Genomic DNA, 16,970 nt, shown 5'->3' with positions numbered 1-16,970 from the left:
GGGATGGTTCATGACGCCTTTGCAAGCGAGGGGGATAATGCCTCGTTCTATGGATGTGGCATGACTCGATGGCTGACGGCGGGAAAAGCTTGGCTTCCTAGCTGCTGGACTGGAGTTTGGTGGTTTTACTTTGGAGGCTTGGTGATGTGAAGCCGTTGCCAAGCTCTAGACCCATTGCCTCATGCAGAGGCTTGCTTGCGTTTGTTAGTTCTGACGACAGCTGAAAAGAAATGAGCAAGATGTTGGGAGCAAGCTGGAGTCGAGACCAGATGCCTTATAGACTAAGGCGCACGTGTCTGTGTCGTGTCATCCCGGTCCATCACATGGAAGGTTTTGAATGATGTGAGGGAGTGACTAGCCAGCAAGATAGAGAAGAATAAGAAGAAGCTACCTTGAGTCTGCTTTGTTCTGTTTCTTCTACCCGGTACCTGCTGCTATCGCTATTTCTTCTGATATCTGCTGCCATCAGGTACAACCGAGTAGGTAGTATGAGAAATGGAATACGAGATGGTGGCCAACAAATTGCAGAGTTAACATTATTTGTATTATGCAGTGTACTATTAATCATTAGGAACCGTCTCATTCAACCCAAGAGTCCCCTCTAAGACATATTTTCATCATCATAAAGAACGTCGTTGATCATCAAAACTTGTAGTCGACAAGCCGTAAAAACCGATAAAAGAAAAAAAAAAAAAAACACTCCTCGCAGCAAGGCGTACAGTCCAATTCCCGGGAGCATCCACTCCCAATTATTCACGTTTATGCATCCCTTTTATTCCACGTGACGGACAACGTGACGAACATGCCTCATCTTCTGCACAGGAAGGAATACGGTGCTGTTTCTGTACTACAGGACAGCACTCATCTCTTCAATGGGCGCAGGGACCGTCACCTTGCCACAGGTAATCGTACGAGACGAGTAAATCTGGCCGGTCGTCCAGTTGGGGTTCTGCCAGGTCGTATCGTCGCAGGTGAGGTTGAGCTTGACGCCTCCAATGGCCGTGAATCGGCTGCCTTCGCCGGCGCAGTTCCACGTCTGGTTGATGCGCAACTCCGACCCGGGCCGTGAAAAGGTGAAGGTGGCCTTGTCGGAAGCGACAGGCACGGTGCAGTCGTAGATGACGGTGCCATAGAAGAAGTCGGAGAGCTGGTTGGAGGCGGCACTGCAGATTGGTGTGTAGCTGACGGCCGGGTTGATCAAGGTGAAGTTGACGTAGCCCCACGAGTTTTGGTGGGCAGGCGTTGTGAAGGTGTATGAAGCGTGGAAGTCAAAGCTGCCGACGGTCCATTCTGTGAGGTTTGTCGACTTGTCTGTGCATCCTGGTGCTGCTGGCGGCACTGGATAGGGATAATTCGAGTCGGCTCGAGGGATAGTAGAGGGCAGCGCCAGAGCCGAGCTGGCGAGGAGGAGACATGAAGACAAGATGCTTAGCATGGTGGCGGGATTATGTGGTGATGTTTGGGGAGGAATATTGATGAAAGTTGTGTATTATATCAAGACAAGGCAGCGCAATGGACAAGGTTGTGTTGTGGGAGTCTCAAGAGTGCTGGTTAATGCTGATGTCCTTATACCATCTTGACTCTCCAACTCGGGATCATCGCTTCTCTTATATACAGCTAACCTCGTAGTCAGAGTAACGCTGAGCTCCGATCACGTCCGGCAGGCTCGACTAGCGGTGCACAAGAGGCTGGAAAGTGAACACCGGCCCAGCCATTCTTCATGACGTAGCACGAATCTCGTATCCCGTCGTTTGCGCGGAGAAAAAAGGAATCGGCGTGGCGGATCGAGACTTTGCTGGATGCCGTCGGCAAGTCGGTGTCAGGTCATGAGGGCGGGTATCTTGTACGAGCTACGGGGCGCTGTCTTGGCTACACCAGAGGTACTCTATACCTGGTTTAGTGACCAGACCACAAAGTGCTATTAGTCTAGTGTCCCCGGCAGATGCATCTGTAAGGGGGCAGTGAAGGGCCATCGGCGGAACCTGAAGGGTCCTGGGTGCTGGTTTGCGGGCTCTGCACTGTGCTTATAGCGGGCTGTAGCGGTGGCCACAAGGGATTGATGGGCGAGCCGCACGGCCATTAGCGGCTCGCGGACGCTAAAGAATAAGGTGGGCTCTTTTAGCTGCAGTGATCGACAGCCGCAACCTCGTATTTTGTGCTTGCATGAATGTAACTTGAACGGTACCAGTCAAGTAGCATCGCCCTATTCATGCTTCTTCTCTTTTTTCTTTTCTTTTTTTAGCTGAGAAAAGAATCGCCAGACCGCAATTAGCAGCTACTAGTAGATGCGGTGAGCAGTTTTGTTTACTTTCATCAATTGTGTAGAAGATGGATGAGTACATGATATGTACAATAACATCCAGGCCATGTGCTGTACCTTCCTACAACGCTTTGGTACTAAACAGGCACTATAAAAACAATGGAAGGAAATTTGACCAAGACATTCAATTTACTCTGATGCAGATCCTTCAACTTCCTCTCTTCCCTCTCTGTATCACAGCACCCTCGACGCCTCGCAACGCCTGAACAATGATCAAAAATAACCCGCAATGCCCTTGCCAACGTGGCAAGATATATTATTCAGAGTCACAGGGCAGAGACATTGCTCAGCCATCCCTTCCAGGTACACTTGCCACGTCGTGCGAGGCTCCAACAGCTGATCCTGGTTGGGGTCCATTCAGCTCTCCCTCTAGTCAGCGGCTTCTGCAAGTATACCGGAGCCCGAGGGTCGAATCTTTATGCTTACTAGTAGCCGTAGTAGCATTACACGAAAACAACAAGCACAGCTCTGGTTGGGCTTTGAGGGGGAGCAACTATGGATCCCTTGCATTGCATTGCCACGTTCAAGGGCGGAAACTCTGCAGAGTAACAAGCACAGAGCCCAAGAATGATTTGCTCTGACCGACGACAACCAAAAATTGCCGAGCATGCGAGTTCTTGTCTGGTAAAAAGGTGGCGCGGAACTCGTTCGACTTTGACCCAATGTCGTACATCAGCTCACACAGAGTAACACTGTCGTATCTCGCATCTTTCCAGCTCAACAAACATCCAGCAGCCATTGCCTCGACGGTGTCATCAATGCCATCCGGTCTCCATCTCATCGGCCTCTTCGGACCTCGGATACGTCATGCATCGGCACTAGCAACGGCAAACTCCCTTGACAGACGGACCGTTGTGAATAGCACCGCAAACATGTGACTAAGGCAGAAGCCCAGCTCCATACTCTCCTCGGTGTTCATATAACAACCTTGATGGCGGTAACCGTACACAAAAACAATGCTCCTCAGAGCCCCCGTCATCCATTGCACCCATATTGGTAGGACGTGCGGATCTTACTACAACGTGCGATCTGCCGGTCAACTGTCTGTAGCCGGGATCCCCGACCCAAGGCAACCTTGACTCACAACACAATCTCGACTGTTGGGTTTTGCTGAGAGTCGCGTGCTTCTTTTTTTCTATGCTGTGCTCCCCAAATGGGAGGCTGAACGTGGCTGGTGTTATACGACATCCAGCCAGGCTACTGACCGCTCTTACTGTGCAATTCTCTAAATAGAATCAACCGTCGCCAATTCCTTGGGCAAAGGGCACAGCCTGCAGGAGCTGTGTAATTGTGTATCGCGAGGATTTGCCACCAGTACCGAGACTCGGGACTCTCCATTGTCCACCTCGCTCGACCCTATGATGCAACTATCTGAACATCTCTGATGCCGCGATTGAATATGCGAATGGGAAAGTTGCCCAAAATCTAGTCCGGGGAGAACAGAGAATGGATATTGCAAAAAGGTCAACTCACCTAATGAGTCATGTGAATACCTGACCAGGAACCAGGAACCATTTATGCAATATGGAGAAATAATACGGACCCTGAGCCGGTGGACGGATTTTTAGATTCGTTCTAATGCTTTGTAGCCGCCAGCGACGTCATGATTGGCACACATAAGATGTAAATACTGGGCCTGGCAACCATCTTTGAAGCAATGATGTGCGCTGCGAAACGCAGTTTGACGATCCAAAAATGGGCAAAGATGCAAATCCCCTCATAACGACGCGCGGCGACCCGAATAACTGGTGATAGACGCTCACTTACATGAGCTGGCGGAGCTGAAGGTAGGAAATAGCGGGGGTCCAACTATGTGCACACCTGTGTTCTGTGTCTATAACATACTTGAACACACTCGCAACAGACGCACGGCGTTTACAAATTGGCAATAATTCGTTGACAGATTGTTGGATTAGCAAAGATGCAAGGTCACCCTCAGTATCACGACTCGTCAGAGTATCCTCGTCCGGATTTCCAACGCACGGGGTCACGCTGGCTGTCTCTCAACGGCCCTTGGGACTTTCTTTTTGACGATGATGACGTCGGCTTGAGCCTGCGATGGCAGCAATCTGGCTTGCCAGCTCAAATTGCCGTCAAAAAGACGCTGAAGAAGAGCGAGGCTGGCAACCAGTCTGAAAACGATACCATCACTCAGCGCATTGCCGCCGGGACTCAGAACCTACTCAAGGATAACATCTTTACACGGGATTCCTCGGGCAAAATCAACCACAAGCGCCCAATTGCTGTCCCCTTTGTCTTCCAGTGCCCTGCGTCAGGCATTAATGAACGTGGCATTCACGAAGTTCTCTGGTATGAGCGAACTATCTCGGACCTGCGCGACAAAAGCGAACGACAAGAGGGTCGCCGTCTTCTGCTTAGGTTTGGCGCCGTGGATTACGAAGCCTCTGTTTGGGTCAACGGAAGCTTCGTCGGCAGCCACCGGGGAGGCCACGTCCCGTTCCAGTTTGACATCACGGATGCTCTGGATGCAAATACCCGTGGTGACCATCGGGTGACGGTCCGTGTCTTCGATTCAGCCCATGATTTGACTCAGCCGCGGGGGAAGCAATATTGGGGCGCGCAGCCGGAGAGCATCTTCTACACTCCCTCTGGGGGGATTTGGCAATCCGTATGGCTAGAAGTTGTGCCTGCAGCTAGAATAGCTGATAGCAGTTATGGAACTGTAATCAGATCGAATGATATCCATTCTGGAGATATTCATTTCGAGATTGCAACACAGGGTTTGCAAGCAAGCCGAAGATATGTTGTCGAGGCAGAGGTTAGTTTTGGGGGCCAGTTAGTCTCCAAATCCCCCAAGGTTGATGTCAAAGAAGGATCGGGTAGGTTCAGCTTGAGCGCCCGTCTCTCAAAGGAGAGTATTTCTGCTCTTCCCGAGTCAACACTTGGGAATGCCCCATTGAGTGACGCTTCCTGCTGGCGAGATGTCGTTGCTCTCTGGTCACCAGAGCATCCTCAGCTGTACGATTTGACAGTGAGGCTTTTTGATTCATTTTCCGGCAGGGAAGTGGACGAAATTAAAACAACGACGGGCATGCGCTCGATACAATGGTCCAGCAGCGACGGCCTGTGGAGACTGAACGATGCTCCTTACTTTCAGATGCTGAATCTGGATCAAGGCTACTGGCCAAACTCGTTCCTAACTCCAGAATTCATTTACAGCCTAGAGGTAGACATTGAGTGCGCAAAGAAAATGGGCTTCAACGGCTGTCGGAAGCATCAAAAAGTTGAAGACCCGCGGTTCTACTATTGGGCAGATCGAAAGGGATACTTAGTCTGGGGTGAAATGGCCAACGCCTACCAGTTCAGCCGAGAATACGTCGACCGTTTCAACCAGGAGTGGACTGAATCTGTCAAACTGGCAATCAACCATCCCTCGGTGGTGACTTGGACGCCGGTTAATGAGAGCTGGGGGTATCCATCGCTCAATGATAACACTGAGCAGCGCAATCACATACGCTCTCTGTATTACCTGACCAAGTTAGTATCTTCACCTTGTTCATATTTTTGATTTGTAGCATGATGGGATTCATGAATGCTCACAAAATTCCCAGGACATTGGATCCCACCCGGAGCATCAACGACAACTGTGGCTGGGAACATGTTTGCACCGACCTCTCCACCTTTCACGATTATAGCGACGGCCCAGCACTGGAAAAGACCTGCGCAGATTTAGAGGCCATTTTCGGCCCCAAAGCCGGACGAGACTTTTTCGTAGGCGAAATCGCCAACGTCGACAAGGGCACTCGCCACAACCCGGGAGCGCCCATCATCTGCACCGAGTGTGGCGGCATCAATATTGCACTAGCCAAGAAAGACAACAGCGAGGAATCGCGAGATTGGGGCTATACCACTGCGACGGATCCCGAGGATTTGTTGAAGAGGATCGAGAGGGTCGTCAAGGGCGTTGCTGGCGGGGGGCATTGCTGCGGATTTGTATACACACAGCTGTAAGTTTTGAGGGTCTCATGTTTACTTGATATTGTTTTTAGCTAATGTTAGTAGGACGGATATTGAGCAGGAGACGAATGGGCTGTATACGTATATGCGGCAGGAGAAGTTGGATGCGGCAAAGGTAAAGGCCGTTATGGAGGAGGCGGCGCAAATGTTTTATAAGAGGGTAAACGGGTGATTGACTGAACATGTATGAATACAGGATAGTCGTATACTACCGGTGAAGAGATGCGAACCACCAAACTTTGTCTCTGGATGGCCACGAATGGAGTTTCTCTGGTCTTGTATGTATGAACCAAAGAACTGCTATTTACTTGTATTTATCATTCCTATGATGGAATCTCTCTTAGATTATTCTCACATCGTGATTTCCTTCCGGGTAGACCAACGTCGTTTAGAGTCCCTGCGTGGGCTAAAGCTAGGTGGCATTAGTCCCTGCACAGCCTTATAATGACTAATGAAAGGACCTTATTTCCAACGGGGGATATGGTGTAGGGGTATCACGTTTGCTTTGCATTGTTCATTCAATACAAGCCTGTAAAAGGTCGGGGGTTCAAATCCCTCTGTCTCCACGTGTTTCTTCTTTTTTTGCGCCTTTTTCACATCGATGCATATTTATTGCTGTTGAGTAGGATGCGCTGTCTTTTTTTTTTTTTTTCTCTCTTTTTGTGTTATTTTCATTTTCCTCATTTCTGTTCCAGTTTCTGCCACCTATACTTCCTGATGGATTGCGCATTCCTTGTCTGAGGGGTAGAAGTTTGCTTGCAACACATCCTTGGTATGCTGGCCGTGGCCCTGTAATGTCTGTCTTTAAATACCCATCCATTTATTTTCTTTTGTTCTCTTTATCTTTCCAATCTACTCCATATACTCCGTACTCCGTTTATATCTACTCCAGCTAGATCCGTCTACTTCATCTAGTCCTATCTCCTTTGTCTGGTCCCTGCTACTCCAGGGAATTCCGGCTACTCGCTAATTCTGGCTACTTCAGCTACTCCAGCTATTACTCCAGCTACTCCAGCTAATTACAGCAACTCCAGCTACCTCCTCTACTCCATATACCGTTCCGTCCTACTGTCTGCACTGTTACATCGCCTTTGCTATCTAAAGTCAGTTTCCCTCTTGTTAATCTGCTCATAGGAGTCTGATGCCGGGCGTTTATTTCCCCAAGTGTCGTTAATAGCTTCAGTAGCCCCAGTAGCTATCTTTGCTTCTCTTTTCAATCTTTCCTTCAATAATTCGGACTTTTCTACAAGGTCAACGCACTCAGCGCTCGTTGGTCGGATTCTCCTCTGCGCAGCTATTTCCGAGTCTGGAAAACGAAAGGCAGCAATCAAGAAATCGCATATGGGCTCTTATAAAAAGGCATGCACACAAATAAGCATGTAAAAAAGGTCAGTACGGGCAGCCAGGGTGAACTCACCGCCTAGGACGTGATAGTGGTTAGCAACCTTGTTCACGGATTTGCCGTATCGAGCATGGAATTTGTCTCGGGCTTCAAAGACTTTGCAATCCTCTCTCCATGGATTGCCTTCCGGGCCATATGACCATGGCAGCGCACCGAAGATCGCTCGAAAAAGGCTGACTCCTAAAGCCCAGATATCTGTTCTGCCATCATACTCTGACATTTCATGCTCTGGAGAATGGAAACCAACTGTCCCATTCGCTCCAGGTCTTGCTTTAATGGCAGTTTGACCATTGGGAATCTGTTCCATGGAGTCAATATCAAGGATAACGGTACGTGGAGGACGTGAATAAGACGCTAGCTGGGCCGGCTTGTGCATTTCATCCCTGTGAAAATCCACGAGTCCGATATTTGGTGGTTTCATGTCCGTATGTACTACGCTGTGTGAATGTAGAAAAGCAAGCCCTCGGAGACAGTCGTGTAAGATGAGTTCGTACTTTGTAGAGCTATGCGGAATTAGCATTAAGTATACACCAATAAGAACAAGACGCGGGCTGCTTGCTTACTGTGTGTCCTTGGGTATTTCGGACAGCGTGAACCCGACATAAGGCTCCAGAACAATGTGGAACTCATCTACTTGTCGTCCTTGTATATAAATACTTTCGATCAATGATAAAACATTATGTTGATTTTCGACTTTGGAACGTTGTCCAATGAATTCCATCAGCTCAATTTTGTCTCGAGTATACTGCACTCTGTTAGGCCTGGCTTCTATCGTCTTTATGACGACAGTCTTTTGTCCATCTGGACCAACGGCCGGACGAACACGACCAAAAGCGCCCCGTCCCGTCAAGCCACCCGTGATTGTATATTTCCCTATACTCTGTGCATTTGTCGTTTGGGGGGTGGGGGTTGCTTGTAATACTTCCTTGGTAGGCCGGTCATCACCGTGGATTGCTGTAATGATGTCTTCTAGGTCTTCTTGGCCGTGAGGTAGGCGACAGAACGAGGTGTATTCGAGGGAGTACAGCAAATCTCCAAAATTGACACGATTTACAGCGACAGTACAGCCTGCAACACTGCGCCTAGACGTCAGAGTTTGGGTATTAACAATAGCAGAGCTTCCTGATTCAAGAGATACAGTCGCCAGGTGTGTCTCTTTGGAGAAGCTAATGACGGCGTGTCTTCTGGCAACATTGCCGAACCGTTTGACCGTGAGCACCAGGTCAACGGTGGGTTGGGCAAACGAGACACTCTTTTTGCTGAGACGACCGACCAACCATCCCAAGTCGGAATGAATTGGTTTTTTATTTGCGTCAAGAAAGAAGAATCCTGTCCAGATCATTGTCGGATGCGATTCACCACTACTGGATACAGACGAAGAGGAGCTCTCAAGAAGAGACATTTGATTGGAAAATCGAGACACTGCACTATCAAAGATCTGGTCGTCGGAGAACCACATGAATTTAGCGTAGTGACTCCGGACGTCGGTCGAATCGCCCTCGCTTTTGGCATCTCCTTGTTCTTTAATGAAATCGACAACGTCGGAAAAGGCCAACTTGGCGGCTTCATTCTCTGGACGGAGGATGACGAGGGCTCGTCCAGCAGGACTATTCATTCCCAACGGGTCCCAAACGGTGGCTTCGCTCAGGCTTGGAGACGCCATATTGACCCAACGGTTGAAATGGTATCGAACAAACAAATGCTAAAAAACAAAATAACATAAATATGCATAAAGAATAGATCGAACACAAAAACAAAACCAAATCACCAATTCAATACAAAACTGCGCAAATCCGTACTAGTAGGCATCAGTTGCCCAGGCTGTTGATGTTACACGGGGAAAATGTGTCACTGGATGTCACATGATCTTTCCTTGAAAGTTCACGTCAGATACTGCGACCGCAAAATTCACGACCAGGCATTACCATTTCACCACCGCGATTTGACCAGCCTTGCTCGCCGGATTAATGACCTCTTCCAGAGGGCGCGAGAAACTTAGCGATGGCAATACAACTTTGACGAGCGCAACCACGACCATGCTACCGCCCACGCACCAAATGGCGGGCGTTGACCAGGAGGAGATGATAGAACCCAAGCTTAGCTATACATGGACATATTGGTACGCTAGGTTCACCGAGCTTAACGAATATGTACAACCTCCCATCACCTCCAATATCGCCTCTCCTCGATTAACCGTCTTGCAGGAATACCTCCCTTGCCCAGTTGAAACGCAAGGCGCCCACCTCATCTCCGCTCCATCATCCCCGAATGCGGTAGAGTCTCGCCACGACGCCTCGTCGTTTTGCGTAGAGCTGTCGAACCGCTTACGCCGACTTGTCTTGCGACAGTCGATACGCGAGAATATCTATGGCGAAGAGTTTGCCAACGAGTGGCCCATCTCGAGGACACCGCGCGCCTTGGCGAACGAGATCCGGATAGCCCGAAGAAAGGCCCGCGACGCGCTGCTGCATCTGGACTCACCATCCACGTCAGATTCTGAGTACGAGCCACCGTGGAGAAGGAGAATTCGCGAAGTACGAGAAAAGAGGCGCCAGGCCAGGAGACAAGCAAAGGCACAGGCTAAGGCGCAAGTAGAGTCAGAGGTACAACCTCAGGCTCCGGCCAAGGCTTCAGTTCAAGTTCAAGATCAACCTCAAATTCCGCCTCAACTTCAGATCGGATCTCAACCTCAGGCGCAGCTCTCACCAAAACATGATGCTAAAGATCTTCCAGAGCAGCCGGTTATTCACGCCATGATGGACCTGCCATGCAAGAAACGCAAAGCACCACCAACACCAATCACTCCCTCCCCAAAGAAAACCAAAGTATTATAAGAGAGCTTACATTTCCCGTTCTGATCGCTTGATCTCTCCCCAAGTCATTCTTATAAGCTCTATAAGATTGACTTGCGGAGAGATCAAGCAATCAAAATCGTTTTAACATACCCAGACCATCGTTAGCGACGAAGTCCAACTTGATACAATTTAGCAGGCAGGTACTATAGATTTAGACATTGGGAGCCAGTCATACGGCTCAAGCAGATACCCTGGAAACGGCGTTTAATTTAGTTTAGTTTAGTTCAGTGTGTTCATTCTTGTTAGTGGGTTGCTATTCAGCACTCTAATCTTGTAGCAATATGACAGATTTATATATATGTGCTTCATTCCGGTATTATAAAAAAAGTGATAGTCGTCATGAAATACAAGAATTTGCTGCTAGAGGCGCCTTGTATATATAAACCAGCTTGCATCTACTCCGTACCAAGCAGATAGATCCATCTGCCTTGGTAATGATTCAATCGATACTAGCTCCCGAGGTTGTTTGTATGGCCTCTCGACTCAACACGGCAAATAGAATGAATCATAACCACAACCTCGGGGTATTACGCAATACGACAACCACGAATACGAATACTGGGCATTTGCAGAAATCCTGTCAGCACAACAGATAAGACCATGGAATAGCAAATAGAAGTGTCTGGAATGCCCACAACCCGCGGCATCTGAGCTCCCGAGCTTTTGCCGCCCCAGCTGCAATGCGACGTTGAGCGCTGCTTCGAATCACCATCAACGGCGGGGCATCTTCCATCTCCCATCTCTGCCCATCTCCACCCTCCGGACGTACCGCCGAGCTAGAGCAAGACTTGGTGCTTATCGCTCTTGTATAAACTTGCTTTCTCCCCGACTCGGGCTCTTTCGTTGGGCACCTCAATCACTGCGCCAGTAAGCTTCTGCACCGAGCTGTTACTTGTGCCCGCCTCTACAAGATGGAGTACGTCGAGCACCGCATGAACGACGAGGCCGTCAAAGCAGCCGCCAGGTAACGACACATCCCCTCCTCCTCTATTCTTATACATCTCAAAGCTCACCAATAACTCACCAGCGCCGGCCTCGTCTCGCCCCTCAACATCCTCCTCCTCTCCATCATCCTCTACACAGGCTACTCCACCTTCTTCGCCAAAACCTCCTACCCGCAGCTCCCCAAGCCCCCGCCGCCCGTCGTCTTCAAGACCTACAACCCGCACACCCTCCTGCCCTTCAACGGCGAGAACGGCGCCCCCATCTTCTTCGCCGTCCGCGGCGTCGTCTTCGACGTCACCCCCGGCCGCAACTTCTACGGCCCCGGCGGTCCCTACGCAAACTTTGCGGGCAGAGATGCCACTCGTGGCCTTGCGTGCGGGAGCTTCGATGAGAGCATGCTGACCAAGGATTTGGATGGCCCGCTGGACACGTTGGCGGATTTGGGACCGGATGAGATGGATGCGCTGAGGGGCTGGGAGGAGCGATTTACGGAGAAGTATAATATCATTGGCAAGTTTGTGTCGATGAAGGATTTCGAGGAGCTCGGCAAGAAGGAGTGATTTTCAGTCACGTAAATGCGGAAAAAGCTGAGATATATGGGGTTTGGGTTTTCACGGGAAATACATAAGCATGAAGAAATGAGCGAGCAATGGGATTTTCATTCAAAGATGGATTTTGTTTTTCGGGAACAGCTGAGCCTTTTTTTGCTTTGATTCAAAGAGAAATAAGGGTAAAATGACAAAGTAAAAAAAAACAACGGCGACCTAAAAAACTCCAATGCCATGCCGTTTCTCAGATACGAGAAAGGATCTTTCACACAAAAATAAAAAACAAAAAAAAAAAAAAAAACACTGGACCGGGAATCCCACGTACACACATCGCGTGATAGCTCCCCCAGCCCCAAATACCCATCATCCCTTTTACAGCAGTAAAAACGCACTCTTTCCACGCAAAGACGCAGAGTAGATTGACAAAGAAAAAAGGAGGAAAAAAATTGGCCGGTGAAGTAGCCACGGAGGGAAGGGGGAGGAAACAAAGAAAGGGTGTTTGAAAAACAAAGCAGCATGCCCTCCAGAAAAAAAAAGCCATCCATCGTCTCCCAAAACACATCTTATCCCCCCATTGACTCCTCTTGGGTTCTGTCGTCGTTAATAAAAGAAAATTGGATTATGTATGGCGAGAAGTTCGGATATATATATATATGTATAAGAGAGAGAGAGATGAAAAAGGATGCGTTGACGTTGGGTTTCGATACGGTGCCTGACGGTGCTGCACATCGCCTGGCGTCTGAAAAATCACGATTCGAAAAAAAAAAAGAGGCAAAAGAAGAAGGAGGAAATCGTTTCGCTATATCTCCAAAATCGCTGCCGCTTGCTTCATTATCGCCGCCGTCTTGGCAATGTACTTGTTGGCGTCATCCCAAGCCTCTGCATCGACGAGATCGCGGACGGCAGGGAAGAAAGCTTCGTCGTAGCCTGACCACAGCTGTGGACCGAAAACGACGTGCTTGAATTGTGTACGGTTGGGAATCTAGCAAGAAAAGAAAAGATCAGTATCAGCAACAATCGCTTCCCCTGAGAAGCTCATCATTAGTGAGGGGAGGTGAAAAAAGGAGACTTACACCACCGCCAAGCTCCAAATCCAACAAAGCCGTCTCAAACGCGGCCATCTTGTCGTTATACGCAATTCGCGCCGTGCCCAGCTCCTGCGTCTCCCAGCCACCGCTTCGAATGACCAACCGGTCCCACTCCATCTCCCACTTCGAAAACTGCTGTGCCTGCATAGAGACCGTCGCAGCCGCGTCCTTGAGGCCCTCGAATTTGAGAACCCCCTTGTGGTTCTTCTTCTCCGCCTCCTTGTTTGCCCACGACTCCAAATCGCCGACCCAGGTCTCGAGGCTGCGGCCGTAGTTGACCATGTCAAAGGGCATAATGGGCCGGTCTGCCAGGTCGAGGATGATGAGGCCGACGACTTGGGCCAGTATGCCGTGATACGTAAAGCCGGGGTCGATGACCTGCTCCATCAGGTCAAAGTTGTCGTAGCTGGAGTGGTACGGGAACGCCTCGCCGGCAAACTCGAGATCCAGCGAGCTTGTCCCGGCGATATCCTGGAAAGCGACGTAATCGCTGCCCGCACCCAAGCCCTCCAGCTTATTATTGCGGCGATCCCAGAGTTCCTTGAGGGTAGTGTTGAAGTTTGGATCGACGACTCGCTCCATGGCGTGGAACAGGCTCTTTCGGAGGGGAGGCGAACCGGCGGCGCGGAAGTTCTGCCCAGATACTACAGTATCCAGGTTGATGTAGGCAAATGCATTCTCGCGCAGGGCATCCACGTTCTTCTCCACAAACTCGGTAGATCCAATGAGGTTGTACTCCTCGGCATCCCAGGACATAAACTCAATGGAGCGGAGAGGCCTCCAGCCGCGGTCGACCAGGTCTCCAAAGATGCGTGCCAACTCAATCATGATGGCCGTGCCGGTGTGCGGGTCGGTCGCACCAAATGCCCACGCATCTCGGTGGTTGCCGAGGATGATGCTTTTGGCCGACTGCTCCATGCCTATAATCTTGCCGTACACGTTCCAGATGGGCTGCTTCTCATTCTCATCCTGCTCGTTCTGCAGACGAACAACAGGCGAAGACTCGTTTCCGGTCCACCACTCGCCCACCTCGGGCACGCCTCCTTTCCAAGCATCCGGCACCTTTTGTCCAAAGCCCTTGAGATTCTGTAGCAAGACTTGCGCATCTCTCCAAGCAAGGGGGAGACTAGGGATTTTGACCAGTCCCTGACTTTCGCTGACCTTCATGCGGGGCACTTCCTTTTTGCTTTCCCATCCCGGTGTCAGGACATCGCCGACAACCCAGCTCATCAGACTGACGGAGCCTCTCTGAACACCGTCCTCCGGCATAAACCGCCCGTTAGGGGCGACGTCACCTTTGAGGAAGCCATCGTCGGCAGGGTCGCTGTAGATGATGCATCCCGCAAAGCCTGCCAGCTCAGCTCCCTTGACTTTGAGAGCGCGGTCTGTCTGCGTGCCGTAGTATTTAACAAGAGCGATTGCCCCAGTAGTATTGATGCCCATGTCCTTAATCTTCTGATAGTCTTCTCTTGCTCCATAGTTGGCGTAGATCAAGGGCCCTCGGACATCGCCAGACTTGGAGTGTCCATGGAACGCCAAAGTCTGCTTTCCAGCCGACTCGCCGCCGCGCTCAACCTCCTCGAGAGCGGCAGTCCAAATCGCACTGTCTCCAGTCTCATCCAGAATCTGCACGGTCCGGCCGTTTTCGCGCGGGTAGTTGAGGTAGACGTAATAGTCGTCCATCTCCACAACGTCCATTCCTGCCTTGTTGAACATGGCCTCGACGTCTAGCGCTGTCGCATAGTCGCCCTCGGTGCCGGCAATGTGTGCGTAGCTCGAAAAGATCTTGACCGCGGCGCGCATTCTCCTGGGATCGACGCTCTTCTGCAAGTGGACTCGAAGATCCTCCGGGTCGAAGCGCATGCCTCCATTGTTCATGCCGTTAGTCAGGCCGGTCAGCATGCCGCTCGCAAAGAGAAAGTACATGAAGCCGATGACAATGCCAAGCGCCAGCAGTCGCGCAACCGTGACAATCACCATCATGCTATTGACCTTGGGGAAGGCAAAGTCCTGCAGCCACGACCTCATGTTGTCGGGATCCTCCCGGTCAACAGCCTCCTCTGCGGTCGAATTGTCCGCTGGCGCCGACGGCCGCGACGGCAGCTGGATGCGTATCCGCGGCAATCTTGGGCGCCACGACCATTTCCACGTCGGCAGCGACAGGTTGAAGCCTATCCTCTTCCCCCATAGTGTGCCTCCCGTGCGGCCGGGCTCCTCAATCTCCAGCTCCTCCATCTCCCGGCGCACCTGGTTCGTCTCGTCGGCATCGCTGTCGCTGTCCCACAGGCTGTCCTCATCATCGGTTTCCACCGTCGGCGCCCGGTAGCCATCAGGCCGTCTGGAGCCCTGTGAGCTGTCGCCGGCTCGAGGCAGCAGTGATCGCGATTCGGTCTCGGTCGCGTTGCGCTCGTCAACGGGGTCTCTTGTGGGTGGTGCCCAGGCACGACTGCTGCCGGCCAATGCCTCATCGTAGGTCGGCGGCACCGGGTCGTAAAACGGCACCTTTTCCGAAGGCATGGTGGGCTGTGTTTAGAAAAGAAAAGCAAAAGCAAAAAAGTGTAGTGTACAAGCACGGTCGCGCAATCATCCGCAGAGGGTCGTCTATACGGGAACTCGTCGGCGGGCGAACTGGTATGGAAGAGCACGCGATGTCGAGGCGGCCATTCAGATCGAAGGGGTGTCTTTTTTTCCGTCTAGAAACAAGCCAAGGCGGGCTAATCAAACGAGCGTCGAGAAATGAGAGAGGGAAAAAGCAAGACGAGGAACCAAAGTTTAGAAGAGGAATGCAAAGTCAGTACGAAGAAGAGGAACAAGAAGAGGTTCGAGGCCGATTACGAGCGCCACATATCCAAGAAAGGGCTGATGAGCGTTACGCAGCCGGTCGAGTTCGCTGGAGATGGAAGAACAAAGAGGCTTACGAGGCCGTCGAAAAGATAAGGGATGACGATGCTACAGAGAAAGCCGGGGGGGCCGCCAGCACTTGGGCTTCTGTGCACCGCCCACTTTGGATCGATATCGCCAGCGAGAGCCTAATGCGGAGTAATTTTGGTTTGATGATTGATGCTTGATGAATAATACATCAATACGAAAGCACAGCAGCAGCAGCAGCAATAGCAGGAATATAGAAGCTACAGTACAGCAATATTACAGCTGTCCAATATTTATTATTGCTCATCCTGCAGGCCACATTCGGTATTTTACATCGTAGACAAAATACACTGCCATTGGCATTCTCCCTCCCTGGAATGAATTGCCCCCCCAGCCCAGCCTAGCCAAGACAAAGTTGCCGACTCCGCCCCTATAAATTGAAATCGCCTCCTAGGCCCTTCGAAACGTGACGGGTTACATTAAAATCCGCGCTTGGCAGCTGCACCTCATTTGGCTAAGTCTTATTATAACGCCACCAGCCCAGCGGACTTTTGCATGTAACTTTTTTCCTCATGTTGAGAGATGCGCCGAATTGAGCTGGTTTGTTTTCCGTTCGCAGCGATTTCAAAACATTGAAACAATATGGAAGAATCAATTTCTATTAAAGAGGTAGGAATGATATAAAATAAAAACTTAGAATAAAAATTAGAATAAAATAAAAAATAACTCTACAAGTCCCTTGCCAACACACCCTTTTGATACTGTCCATGTTCCAGCTGACTGGACCCTTGGAAACGCCAGCTTGCCGTCCTTCGTTCGCGCTGATCAGCATCCATGCCAAATCTGCCAATGATCTGTCAATAGCACAGCCAGACTAGCCACCCAAACTAGTACCCTAGCAGCAATAAAAGGAAATACGGCATGTCGGGCTTGATCGGGGTAAATAAGGCGACACGAAGCCCATCT

General features: G+C 50.4%; 6 protein-coding genes across 6 annotated transcripts; 3 read left to right on the top strand and 3 right to left on the bottom strand.

The window, feature by feature from the left end:
- Nucleotides 1-525: 525 nt before the first annotated feature.
- Nucleotides 526-1,565, bottom strand: TRIVIDRAFT_71692 (uncharacterized protein; the record flags this gene model as incomplete). The annotated part of the gene is made up of 1 exon (XM_014103784.1): nucleotides 526-1,565. The coding sequence occupies one exon, from the start codon at nucleotides 1,433-1,435 to the stop codon at nucleotides 848-850; it is 588 nt and encodes a 195-aa protein (XP_013959259.1).
- Nucleotides 1,566-4,241: 2,676 nt separating this feature from the next.
- TRIVIDRAFT_78991 (glycoside hydrolase family 2 protein) lies at nucleotides 4,242-6,640 on the top strand (the record flags this gene model as incomplete). The annotated part of the gene is made up of 3 exons (XM_014103066.1): nucleotides 4,242-5,818; nucleotides 5,893-6,288; nucleotides 6,344-6,640. The coding sequence occupies 3 exons, from the start codon at nucleotides 4,242-4,244 to the stop codon at nucleotides 6,468-6,470; spliced, it is 2,100 nt and encodes a 699-aa protein (XP_013958541.1).
- A 752-nt stretch (nucleotides 6,641-7,392) lies between these two features.
- Nucleotides 7,393-9,363, bottom strand: TRIVIDRAFT_146683 (uncharacterized protein; the record flags this gene model as incomplete). Its single annotated transcript, XM_014103065.1, has 3 exons — nucleotides 7,393-7,646; nucleotides 7,716-8,203; nucleotides 8,264-9,363. 3 exons carry the CDS (start codon nucleotides 9,361-9,363, stop codon nucleotides 7,393-7,395), a joined length of 1,842 nt encoding a protein of 613 aa, XP_013958540.1.
- Nucleotides 9,364-9,707: 344 nt separating this feature from the next.
- Nucleotides 9,708-10,849, top strand: TRIVIDRAFT_212164 (uncharacterized protein; the record flags this gene model as incomplete). The annotated part of the gene is made up of 2 exons (XM_014103064.1): nucleotides 9,708-9,850; nucleotides 9,905-10,849. The coding sequence occupies 2 exons, from the start codon at nucleotides 9,737-9,739 to the stop codon at nucleotides 10,532-10,534; spliced, it is 744 nt and encodes a 247-aa protein (XP_013958539.1).
- A 472-nt stretch (nucleotides 10,850-11,321) lies between these two features.
- Nucleotides 11,322-12,245, top strand: TRIVIDRAFT_177937 (uncharacterized protein; the record flags this gene model as incomplete). Its single annotated transcript, XM_014103063.1, has 2 exons — nucleotides 11,322-11,519; nucleotides 11,583-12,245. 2 exons carry the CDS (start codon nucleotides 11,467-11,469, stop codon nucleotides 12,058-12,060), a joined length of 531 nt encoding a protein of 176 aa, XP_013958538.1.
- A 602-nt stretch (nucleotides 12,246-12,847) lies between these two features.
- Nucleotides 12,848-16,017, bottom strand: TRIVIDRAFT_78989 (uncharacterized protein; the record flags this gene model as incomplete). Its single annotated transcript, XM_014103062.1, has 2 exons — nucleotides 12,848-13,030; nucleotides 13,122-16,017. 2 exons carry the CDS (start codon nucleotides 15,651-15,653, stop codon nucleotides 12,848-12,850), a joined length of 2,715 nt encoding a protein of 904 aa, XP_013958537.1.
- Nucleotides 16,018-16,970: the final 953 nt, after the last annotated feature.

The sequence above is a fragment of the Trichoderma virens genome (assembly GCF_000170995.1).
Source record: "Trichoderma virens Gv29-8 chromosome Unknown TRIVIscaffold_4, whole genome shotgun sequence".
Taxonomy (NCBI): Eukaryota; Fungi; Ascomycota; class Sordariomycetes; order Hypocreales; family Hypocreaceae; genus Trichoderma; species Trichoderma virens.
This window is presented reverse-complemented; position numbering and strand designations above follow the sequence as displayed.